The sequence below is a fragment of the Physeter macrocephalus genome, chromosome 12 (assembly GCF_002837175.3).
Source record: "Physeter macrocephalus isolate SW-GA chromosome 12, ASM283717v5, whole genome shotgun sequence".
In the NCBI taxonomy this organism is placed as follows: domain Eukaryota; kingdom Metazoa; phylum Chordata; class Mammalia; order Artiodactyla; family Physeteridae; genus Physeter; species Physeter macrocephalus.
The window spans coordinates 87,636,021-87,648,431 of record NC_041225.1 but is presented as its reverse complement, the minus strand read 5'-3'; the positions used below and the strand labels follow the sequence as shown (position 1 = coordinate 87,648,431).

The window sequence follows — 12,411 nt, the reverse complement described above, 5'->3', positions numbered from 1 at the left end:
TCACAATTAACATTCTGGTATATGTATATGTACAAAATTAGGATGGTTTGTATAATGTGTATATAGATATAGATATATATGTATCTATATCTCACTCTATCTCTGTACAGACAGTCCCCAACTTAAGATGGACTTTATGATGGTGTGAAAGCGATACACATTCAGTAGAAATCATACTTCAAATTGTGAATTTTGATCATGTCCTGGGCTAGTGATATGCGGTACAATACTCTCTCATGTTGTTGGGCCATGGCAGCCACAGGTCCCAGTCAGCCACGTGATCACGAGGTGAAACCACCGATACACTTAGAACCATTCTGTACCCACACAACCATTCTGTTTTTCACTTTTAGTACAGTATTCAATGAATTACATGAGATATTCATCATTTTATTATAAAATAGCCTCTGTGTTAGATGATTTTGCCCAACTGTAATGTGTTCTGAGCATGTGTAAGGTAGGCCAGGCTAAGCTATGATGTTCGGTGGGCTAGATGTATTAAATGCTTTTTCAACTTTTAAGATATGATATTTTCAGGAATTCCCTGGTGGTCCAGTGGTTAGGACTCCATGCTTCCACTGCAGGGGGCACAGGTTAGAACCCAGGTCGGGGAACTAAGATCTTGCATGCTGCGTGGCATGGCCAAAAAAAAAAAAAAAAAAAGATATTTTCGCTTATAGTGGATTTCTCGTGATGAACCCCATCATGAGTCAGGGAAGATCTGTGTGTGTATTATGTATATATATGTATACATACATAAATATATATATTTAAAATCATATGTGATATATGTATACATGATATATATTGTTTTTTTCCATGTAGCATATCATGAGCATTTTTCCTTGTCATTAAATGTTGTTTCAAAATGTGTTTAATAACTGTATAGTAATCCATCATGTGGCTATTCTCTAACAATCATTTTCTCAATTGACCATTTGGGTGGTTTCAAGTCTTTTGCCATTATAAATAATATTGCAATAAATATCCTTTGTACGTAAATCTCCCCATATTTCTCTTTATTTCCTTTGGATAAATTCCTGAAAGTAGAATTTCTGAATGAAAGGCATTTTAAGGCTTTTGATATATATTGCCAAATTACCCTGTAAATTGTACCAACCTGTACCAAGATTATATCAGTTTATGCTCTCAGTAGCAGTAAGTAAGGATGTCCATTTAAATGCATTCTAGACAGCATCAGATAGTCTAATTAAAAATTTTTTTTTCTACTGCCTTTTTTTTAAAAAATTTATTTATTTATTTTTGGCTGTGTTGGGTCTTCGTTTCTGTGCGAGGGCTTTCTCTAGTTGTGGCAAGCGGGGGCCACTCTTCATCGCGGTGCGTGGGCCTCTCACTATCGCGGCCTCTCTTGTTGCGGAGCAAAGGCTCCAGACGCGCAGGCTCAGTAGTTGTGGCTCACGGGCCTAGTTGCTCCGCGGCATGTGGGATCCTTGTTGTGGAGCACAGGCTCCAGACGTGCAGGCTCAGTAGTTGTGGCTCACGGGCCCAGTTGCTCCGCGGCATGTGGGATCTTCCCAGACCAGGGCTCAAACCCGTGTCCCCTGCATTAGTAGGCAGATTCTCAACCACTGTGCCACCAGGGAAGCCCTAATTTTAAAATTTTTAATGGAATTTTTAATTTAAAAATTTCCAAATGTCAGTGCCCTTATACACTTCAGGTTTTTGCCCATCTGTATCTGTTTTTGGCATACTTATTACATTGAACACAGACTTTTTATTTGCTTTTATCATCTATTTCCAGGCCTTTATAATTTTGGGAAATCATGTCTTATAGTTTAAATAACCATCCCTGTTAGACTTTTAGGTCTAACAGGTAGGTTGTTTCCTACCTTTTGCTTTCCTGCATAAAATAGTCTCCGGCAAATCATTTTTCATTTCTGCTAAATTTATTTTTTAGAAATAAATTCCCAAGAGTAGGGTATCCAGGCTGGAGACCATGACTGTTTTTATAGTTCTTGGGGTAGCTGGACAGATTTATTTTCTAAATGGCTGTACCACCTGTCACGCTGCCAGAATTATATGGGTTTATCTCACATCAGTGTCCTGAAGGTGACCAGAGGTCGGCCATAGGGAAACAGAGCTCTCCCCATGTGTCCCTGGTTTCCCCTTCCCTTGGGCCTCCCAAAGGGTAGCTCCTGCTTGGTGGGAGCCAAGAACCAATCTCAGCACAGATAACCCCATGGGTCCCCGGACCGCCGGGAGGGAAGGTGAGAGAAGGGCTTGAGACTCTGCATGCACAGAAATCATTAGCTTTGGCCCCCAAATTCCACTACTTGAGAGCCACAAAGAAATGGTTTAAGCTGTGGTTGCAGACAAGGTAAGCATGCGCGGCCCGGCCCCTGTCAGATGCAAGACTGGCCCAGGTGAGAGCAATCAAATACTCAGCGATCAGGGCAGGACGTGAGGTAATATGCAGGCCCCGCCCCCCACCCCCGCTGCCAATTCATTCTCCCCAGACCATTGACACTCCCCTTCCTTCCTTCCTCCCTCCCTCCCTTTTTTTTTTTTTTTTTTAAAGTTCTGCAAGCTTTGAGACTCCCAAACTTTTGACTGCCTGAAATGCCATGTTTCAATTGTACCACTTTCGCTAAACATGCTGTGCAATTTCTCTGTGTGCAATTTCTCCTTCCCTTTCTTACCTGGGGTGCCCGGCCCCAGTAGGCATCAGCTTTTCAGGATGCAGGCGTTGCTGTGGTTTCTCTGAGAGACCACCCCTCTCTCAGTTACCGACTGTCATGAGGACAGGAGGCTCTTCTGTGTTAATGTCTCATAGAAATGGCCCAGAGCTGGGATTGAGGGGACTTGGTGTTCCTAGGTGCCACCCACCCACTCTGTGACCCTGGGTGCCAAAATGCCCTTCCCGCTTGGGCCCCAAATGTCTCAGAGAAAGGAATGCCTACGGGGGTTCTGTAATATTCACACACAGGGGTATTCTCATCCACATCCTGTGTGAACTGGGCATGCATGGCCTCTTGGAATCCCAGGATTCTGTAAAACCAGCATCATCATTGAGGGACTCTGGCCTGCTGCTTTGGAACCTGGATCCCTAACCCTGACCATACCCTTCACTTCTCCCCACCAGCAGTCTCAGTCATTCATTTTTGTTAAATGCTCATTATGTGTGGCCCTGTGTTGGTGATGGGTTGGGGTAGGTGTGTCCTATAGTTCTGCAAAGATACCTAAAACCAGTCCCCTGCTCCCTGCACCTTGCAGTCTCTGACAGATAACATGGGCACATGCTGGTAAGTGGTCAGGGACCTCAGAGAGGTGCAAACCAAATGCTCTCTGGCTGTTCAGAGGACGGAGAGAACATTTCTGGAAGATTCCTGGAGAAGATGGCCCTGAGCCTTGAAGGATGGATGGGGATGGGGATAGACTGTTGGGGAGGAAGGATGTCCTCCTCCCCAAGGGTGGGGGTGGGGAACAGTGTGGGTAAGATCTGGAGGTGGGAACCTGCAGGTACCACCTGGGGAGTGGGTGGGTCCTTTATCAGAGTGGAGGTGAAATGTTTCTGGGTGTTCCTCACATCCTGACCAGGTGCTGTCACTCCCATAATATATTTTAACATATTAAATATTATAATAAATATTTAAATCATTTTGACATCCTCCCTAGACAAGCATGGATTATACTCAGTCTGCATTTATCTTGGGCATGGGCTACAGGGTACCCCTTTCCCTCAAAAAAAGATTAGCTTTGCTTCTGATGACTTTCCTCATCTTTCTTTTCTGTGCCTTTCCTTCCTATGTCGCACCATCCCCATTCCTGTCCGTCAGGGTCTCCTGCCTCTCTGCCACCACCCTAACACTCCATGCCTGCCCTTTTGCTTCTTTCTTCCCCTCAGGGCCTTGGGGTGGGACCTCTGTTCAAATTCTCTGCCCTGAAACAGACCTCCCAGGTGCCTGTTTCCTGAGGGAGTTTCCGGAGATCATGCCCCATCAAATACACGTGCTGTGACACTTTCTGGCAGTCTGGTGATGGAGTCTGGGAAGCAACATTGGACCGCCCCTCCCCCAGCCCAGGGCTCCAGAGAAGGGCCTGCAGCCTTGTCTCCAAGCCAGCTGGGCCTCTCACCATCTTTGCATTGAGGGCCTAGCTGCCTGTTTGTTCCACGTTGAAAGACCTCCTACAAAGTTCACCCTGCCATTGACCTCCAGCTTTCCCCATCCCTCCCAAGCATCACAATGCACTGGGGTGAGAGGCGGGTTTAAAGCAAACCTATCCCTCAAGTCTCCCTGAAAACCATCCCCTTCTCTGCTGCGAGGAGTCCAGCTCCCAGGACAGCCAGCCCTCACAGACCTCTCAAGACAAGTGGCCTGGGGCCTTGCCTGTCCCACAGAGGCTCTAGGAGCCCCGACCCCTCAGCCTCTGACCTGGGGGGCCAAGCTGAGGCTTAGCAAGGCCCAGAGGCAGAAAAGCACATTCTAGCTTTCCCCAGTCCTGCATTCGCAGACTTGTCTTGAGAAACTGGATTTGGTTCTTTCTCAATGCATGCCAAGATCAGGGCTCTTTGGAACTTACTCCTGAGACAAGAGGCCTCCCTTTGATGACCGTGTCAAATGAGATGGAATCTGGCCAGGTTCTTAGAGGAACTCAGGAGAATCCCTGGAGTGGGAAAATAATGAGAAAGCGGGGCCATTCACCATTCAGGGTGGAAAGTAGAGCATTCATTGTCGGGGCAGAGGCTGAGGCTGGGAGGAAGCAGGCTTGGGGTGGGGAGCTGGCTGCATCACTAGGAAGTTTTGGGGGGTTGCAGGGACAGCAAGGGTCTGACTAAAGTCTGGGCTCGAATACTAAACCGCTCACTTTCTGTGTGACCTTAAGCAAGTTAAAACCAACAGTCAACATGAAAAACAAATGTATTAAGTCTAGAAGGAAAATCATCACTTTTGCAAGTGGTATGTTTACAGGTGATTAAAATTTTTTTGTGTGCTTTCAATTTTTCTGCCATTTTCTCTAAACAGCATGGGTTACTAGTATAACTGGCAAAACAAAAACAGAAAACACAAAGCTATCTGTACTTTGGAAACAAACAGATTCTGGGAAAGGACTCTGGAATTCAGAGATTGATATGCATATATTTGAAAGGGGAGAGGCAGTGCTTTCCAGCAGTCAGGATACACCCAAGTGAGAAATTTTCCTGGCCCCCTGACAGCCCGGCTGGCTTGTCTGGGCTGGCAGTTAGTCCTGCTATTTCAGTACAGGAGGTGGCTGTTCATTTCCCATCCTATGTGACCACTGTCAGCCTGCTCAGCAAATGCCCCACGGGGTGCCCTCCCTGGGACTGCATGCTGCCTTTAGACCAGGGGCTTCTGTTGAGGTCTCTCTGTACTCCCTTCCTTAGCCAGGTTTGTCCCTTGGTCAAAGGGGAACACGGTGGCTCCCCTGGGTTTCTTCCCCCACGATGAGCATCCCTGACGCCTGGGTTCCTCATCTGACCTTGACATAGGCTGCCTTCTCTCACTGTTGTCACTGTTTATTGTTGATTTTTTGAGATATAACATACATACAGGAAAATGCACAAATCTTAAGTGTATGGCCTAATGGATTTTGACATATGTTTATACCATGTAACCACCAATCAGATCAAGACATTGAACATTTCCATTATTCCAGAGGGTTCCCTCATGCCCGTTCCAAGTCAGTACCACCACCACCCGCCCCACCCCAGCGTAACACTATAATGACCTCTACCACCATAGGTGCATTTTGCCTGTTTTTGAATTTTATATATACTTTATTTATTTATTTATTTATTTATTTAGGCTGCTCTGGGTCTTAGTTGCAGCACGTGGGATCTTCATAGTGGTATGTTTAGTTGCGGCATGCAGGATCTTTAGTTGCATTGGGGCATGCGTGTGGGATCTAGTTCACCAACCGGGGATCGAACCCTGGCCCCCTGCACGGGGAGCGTGGAGTCTTACCCACTGGACCACCAGGGAAGTCCCATGAATTTTATATATACTTTTCTGTGTTTACCTTCTTTTCCTTATCATTATGTGTATCAGCCTTCTATTATTATGTAACAAATCACCCCAAAATTTAGTGGCTTGAAACAACAAAAAGCAATTCGTTTGCTCACTGATCTTCAGTTTGGGCAGGGCTTAGAGGGGATGGTTTGTCTCTGCTCCATGCAGCTTCGGCTAGGGCAGCTTGACTGGGGAAGGTCCATTTCAAGATGGCTCACTTTCACGGCAGGCAAGTTGGTGCTGACCGTTAGCTGGTGGCTTAACTGGAGCCCCAGGCCCTCAGTTCTTATCCACATGGGTCTCTCAGTAGCCTGCTTGGGCTTCCTTACACTATGATGGCTGAGTTCCAAGAGAGTGAGCATCCCAAGAGAACAAGGTGGAAGTGCAAGGCATTTTTATGACCTAGCCTCAGAGGTCACATAGCCTCACCTTGGCCATACTCTATTGTTGAGGCAGTCATAAAGGCCTGCTCAGGATCAAGGGGAGGGGACATAGACTGTACCTCCGGATTGGGCATGTGGGAAAGTTCTAGAAGAATATGGGGGATGAGAGATATTGGGGTGCCAATCTGGGGAAGATTGTAACACATCCACATTGTAACATATATTTGTAGTTTGCTTTTTTAAATGCGGTATATTTCATTGTGTGCATAAACCACAGTTTACTTATCTAATCTATTACTGACATTTGAATTGTTTGCAGTTTGGGGCTGTTTGAAGAGTGCCACTATGAATATGGCAAGTCTTTCACTTATACAAGTCTTTCGGTGGATAAGGGCTGCCTTCTCTTACTGTTGCTGTCTCTTTAGCTTTTAAGATTTTTTTTTTTTTTTTTTTTTTTCGGTACGCGGGCCTCTCACTGTTGTGGCCTCTCCCGTTGCGGAGCACAGGCTCTGGACGCGCAGGCTCAGCGGCCATGGCTCACGGGCCCAGCCGCTCCGCGGCATGTGGGATCTTCCCGGAGCGGAGCACGAACCCGTGTCCCCTGCATCGGCAGGCGGACTCTCAACCACTGCGCCACCAGGGAAGCCCCCTAAGAAAGATTTTAAAAATCATAACAATTCTATCCTTTTATTTTTTTCTTTCCCCATCAGTTACTGTGGCATATGTATTTTAGTATGTAAATCTCTGCTAGTGTTTTTTAAATGTTGGGAAAAAATTATATAAGTATTACATAAATATGTTCTCTTTATAAAAACGTTCAATATTACAATTAAGATTAAAGTTCCTCCCGACACCGCTTGCCAAGTCTGAGCCCTTTCCTCCTACCCCGAGGTAACCCCTGTCACCAGTTTGGTGGGTCTCCTTCTAGAGCATTTTTGATGCATCTTCTCACATAAGTATTCTCATAGGAAATATTGTTTTCTATGCGTGTGTGTTTTGTTTGTTTGGTACAATGAACGGCATCATACAGCTCTGCAATTTGCTTTCTCACTTAAAAAAATATCTTGGAGATATGGCCATGTAGATGTACTTTACTTTTAAACTGCTGAATAATGTTCCATAGTATTACTATGCCACTGCCATTTAGCCATTTCCCTATGAAAGGACATTTAGGCTGTAGCCTTCTTTAATGTTTTGCGTGAGTCCCATGAACTGGAGGGCAGTCCTTGTACACTGTAAATATAGTCAGTGCTTAATCAGTACTGACGCACCCCTGCAAGGAAAGGGTTGCCGGAGCCCTGGATGTGTGTCCCTCAATGTCCCTTTTCTTTGCCTGCAGAGACGTCTCAGAGAGGCTGTGCAGCTGCTGGAAGACTACAAGCATGGGACCCTGCGTCCGGGGGTTACTAACGAGCAGGTAACTCTGCTAGAGGTGGGGAGGGAAAGGAAGGTGGCAAATTCACCACCCCCTCCCTGCAGCCAGAACCACTTCTCTTCCCTTCAGAATCCACTTCTACTGCTGCTACATCCCTTGTGGACTTCTGGCTTTTTGGAAGGGATATTCAAGTCTCTCCTGTAACCTGGGTCTGGTAGGGAGGCTGATAAGGCTAGAGAGGCCTAAGGCAGTAGTTTGCTGGAGCTAACGTGTGCATCTTTTCCCAATTCCACATTCAGTGACATCATAGTGATGGCTTGAAATAATCCACAATAGGAGAATTTACACCATGGAAATTGGCAAATACTATAAATCAGGACTTTTTTCTCAAAGAATCAAGTATTAAACATTTACCAGCATACCACTACCCAAAAGTTCAGATTGAGGGTGGGAAAGATTGGGGAGGATGGTGGGGATGAGGCTAAAACACTGTAATTTCATTTTTTTATATCATGTAGGAACTTGAATTAGAACTAATTGAAATGTTGATGGTTTTGTTTAGTTTGGGGGAGGGTAGGGAGATGTAGTTTAGACGGCAGCTCTAGAGCTCTAGTGACTGTAGAGACAGATGGTTGATGTGCTGAAGTTTTTCTTTTTGTTCATAAGCTTTATTTTAAAATCTATTAAAAATTAATTTCACAGTTTTTTTCAAAGTAATCTATGTGCATAGTTCAAAAAGTCAAATAGGACTAAAACACTTGTAAGGAAAAATAGTATGTTGCCCCATCCCTCCTCAATTCCCATTTCTATTCCCCAGAAGCAAATACTGTTAGCTGTTTCTTCAGTTAGAAACCTATATTTCAAACTAACATGCTTATCTATACCGCTATTTCTCAAGTAGTTCTTTTGTATTATCTATTACGGTAGTTGAGGATTCAGCTCTCTTATTATTCACTCCCATAAACACATTTCTCTCCCCTACCCTCATCACCCTCCCCAAATAGTTATCATAGTTTTGGGGTTTATGGATATTCAATATTCACATTATTACAATTATATAATAATATTACAACTTTGTTGTACATGATTATGTTTCTTCTCCTTTTTGACTTTATGTTTTACCTGGATTTAATAATTGCCTCATTTTTTCTCATTAACATAGTTTTCCTTGTACCATCTCAAATTCTTACTGCACCCTGTAGCAGCCTTTTGATATTTTCAGAGCCTCCTTTCAATCTGAAGACTCCTGTCCTTCAGTTCCATTATTTTTCTCTGAAATTTTCATTTCTGGAGCCCACCTCCCTCCAGCTCCAGGCCTTCCTTTTGGTATACACCTTCATTTTGGTGGAACACCTCTTCTGGTGACTTCCTGAAAAAAAGGCAAATGGGAAGAAAATTTTGAATCCTTTTAGATCTGAAAAAAAGGTAATTTGTAATTGTAATTCTGCACTCAGCTTTAACTGACAGTTTGGCTGAGGAGAAAATTCCAATTTTTAGGTTGATAATCATTTTACTTCAGAATTTTGAAGACATTGCTCTTCTGGCTTCCAGTCTAGCTGTTGAAAAAGCCAATGCTATTTTATTCCTGATTCTTTGCAAGTGACCTGTTTTCTCTCTTTGGGAATGTTTAAGATCTTCTCTTTATCTACACAGTTTATTTCTAAAATTCCACAATGCCATCTCTTTTAAAATTCATTATTTTGGGTTCCTGGTGACCTCTTTCAATCTGAAGACTCCTATCTCTCAGTTCTGGCAACTTTTCTTATACTGTTTCTTTGATGATTTCTTCTCATTCTGGAATTCCTATTAGTCAAATATTCAACATCTTAGCTTAACACTCAGATTTTCTTATCCTTTTCTTCTCTCCTATTCCTTCACTTTGTCCCTCTGCTTGGCTTTACAGGAAGTTTCCTTGAGTTTATATTCAGCATGTCTATTGAATTTCTAACTTCAGCTAGTATAATTTTAATTTCTGAGAGCTATTTGATTGTTTCTTTTCTTTGTTCTTTTTAACAGGATCCTCTTCCTGTTTTGTAAATACCGTATCTTCTCATTGCTCTACATTCTGGAAGCCAAGTAGGGAAAGGAGGCTGGAGTCCCAATATTCACTTTGCAGATTTTCATTAATTTCCCTGCTTTTAGACTCACCTGCTCCCGCTCTCCACTGGGCTAGTGTTCCCAAGTCTGGAGTCACTTGGATTCAGTTTCTCCAGAAGGTTGATAAACTTCCATTGTCTGGGGGATACAGGTGAGGGTGGTAAGAGTCACCTAGCTGTGTGGGGAAGGCTGAAGGGTTCTACTGCTTTGAATACAGATTTTCAACCAACTCCCTGTGTTTAGCCCTATGACTAACTCTTTGTTCCTGGGGTGCTTGGTCCCTCCAAGTCCTGAACTTTACTGGTGCCCTGGCGGTGGTGGCCTGGCTTCTTTTTATTTTTAGATTTTTTTTTTTTGATGTGGACCATTTTTAAAGTTTTTATTGAATTTGTTACAATATTGCTTCTGTTTTTATGTTTTGGTTTTTGGCGGCGAGGCATGTGGGATCTTAGCTCCCCGACCAGGGATCAAACCCGCCACCCCCTGCATTGGAACATAAAGTCTTAACCACTGGACCACCAGGGAAGTCCCATGGCCCAGCTTCTTAAGTGTGCCTTCTGCGGGCATTGAGGGGAGGCTTCCTCCTCTCTGCTGGATCAGTTACTAAAACTCTACTCATTCTCCATCCAAAACATGTTGCTGTCTCTCCTCTGCTGTTGTCTTGTCTTCTGTTCCGTTGGTGACCCTGTGAGACACCGCCCCTGCCTTCTAGCACCTTTAGGTACAAAGCCCAAGCTGCCATGTGACACACTAGTACCTGGTGGGGTGTTCCATAGGGTGGGTAGCTAAGCCATCAGCCCTCCCCAGTCCAGTTTGTTTCACTATGTATTTATGGAGCACCTACAGGCCAGTGTTGGTGCTAGGGCCTGAGAGAGGAGGGGAGAAGCTAGAGGAGGGTCCTGCCTCGTGGACTCCCCAGAATCTAGGCAACGACAGTGAAAACACATGATGTTGTGGGAGAACGGAGGGAGGAGTAACCTGCCCAGACTAGGGGAGTCTGGAAGAGATTTTTAGCCTGAGATTTGAGGGATGAGTAGGGTCTGGTGAGGAGGAGGTGGTGGATAGGAGGAGTCCAGGCGAGGAAGCACGTCATGGACACAGAGAGAATGGGGCCTCCAGAGGAAGGGACAGGTGAATGTGCTGGACTGCAGCCCACAACGTGGAGGGAGGGCAGAGGTGCCAACAGAGGCAGCCCCTTGGCCAGATGTCCTTGTGCGGGGCCCTGGAAGTGACATGAGCCGCTGCAGTGCTGGTAAGGCAGGGTCCGTCTTCAGGTGTCTGCGTTGCCTGCTGAGTTGGGGGCAGCCGCCAGCAGGGAGGGCAGGCTGGGATCTCCCCATTCCTGAGCGAGGTGCTGCCCTCTGTCCGTGGGCACCGAGGAGCCTGGGTGGTGTGACCTGACACGCCCCTCTCTAGGCCAGAGTAGTCCTCAGACTGTGGCAGTTCCTCGTGCACCTGTCAGGGGTGGTCCAGCCTCCAGGCCCTTCCTGATCCTGTGTCTGCTCCCAGCCCAAGCTCCCCTCTAGCCTGTCTTCACCCCTTGGGACTCCTTCCTGCTTTCAGAGTTTGGGGAATGAGGCCCTGTTTCCCCTCTTTGCTTCCTTCAGTAGCTTAAAGCTGCCTGTCTTGTTTTCTGGGCCTCCTTTGTTTTCTATCCTGAAAGCCCCCATGTGCCTCCAGGGAGCTGGGGGGAGGGGAGAGGGTGGGGGGGCCCTGGCACTAGCTGTACTTCCCAGTTCTGGCTCACGCTGGTAATGCCTGCAGTGTCCATCTGGAGGCTGGGTAGCACAGTGCTCTAGGTGTGGGCCTGCTTCTCAGTCCCCCTAATAAGCAGATTGCCAGTCCCCCGCCCTCCTGGCTCCCCAGAGCATTGGGATTGGGCTCTGCTGCAGATCTCACAGTGCTTTCCTCACTGGGCCTCATCTGCAGAGCCACAACCCCTCTGGCTTCCAGAGCCACAGGAAGAAAGGATGGGTGGTGACATACCAGCTCAGGATCTGGGGAAGCCTCAGCGGTCGGGAATTCATGAAGTCCCCATTCCTGGTTCAGCCTGGCCCTGCTCAAGGGTTATGCCTGTGCTGTCTGAAGAGGCCCAGGATGGTTCTTGACCTCATTGTGGAGAGCGGCCTTGTGTGTTCTTGGGCTCTGTGCCTGCCCTGATGTCCTTTTGCAGGTGTGTGAGTCAGAAGCCCGTGGCTGTGTCTTGATGCCTGTGGGCCTGTCCCGATGTCATGGGCACCACTGGGTATCCTATGCACTAATTTGTTATCTAACCTGCCCTCCAGTTACAACATCCCACCAGGGGGTTTGTGCAAGCAGATTGATAGTTTATTCCCCCCTGATGGCCTTGGTTAGCGGGTGACTGATATCTCCTCCAGAGACTGTTAACTTGTTGAAAGGTTGCTATACCGATGAAAAATTAGTCCTGAGGATAAAATAAAAATAAGTATAATTTACTCTTTGGGCTTGACAGGTAGAAATTTGATGGGCTAGGAACCCTAATAAGGACTGCAGCTATCAGTTAAACAACAAAGCCATAGATGAGAGCAAAAACGTAAGCCCGGGC

The 12,411-nt window shown here is 46.0% G+C and overlaps 1 protein-coding gene across 6 annotated transcripts in view; it reads left to right on the top strand.

The window, feature by feature from the left end:
- The window catches only part of SFXN5 (sideroflexin 5), a 117,338-nt gene that overhangs the window by 16,058 nt on the left and 88,869 nt on the right, over positions 1-12,411 (top strand). For 5 of the 6 annotated variants that reach the window (XM_028496904.2, XM_055089247.1, XM_055089246.1 and 2 more), the window contains exon 3: positions 7,713-7,790. In XM_028496904.2, the coding sequence (XP_028352705.1) occupies positions 7,713-7,790 (78 nt within the window). Of the gene's footprint in view, positions 1-7,712; positions 7,791-12,411 lie in introns of those variants that run through there. The other variant, XM_055089248.1, reaches the window with a different exon arrangement.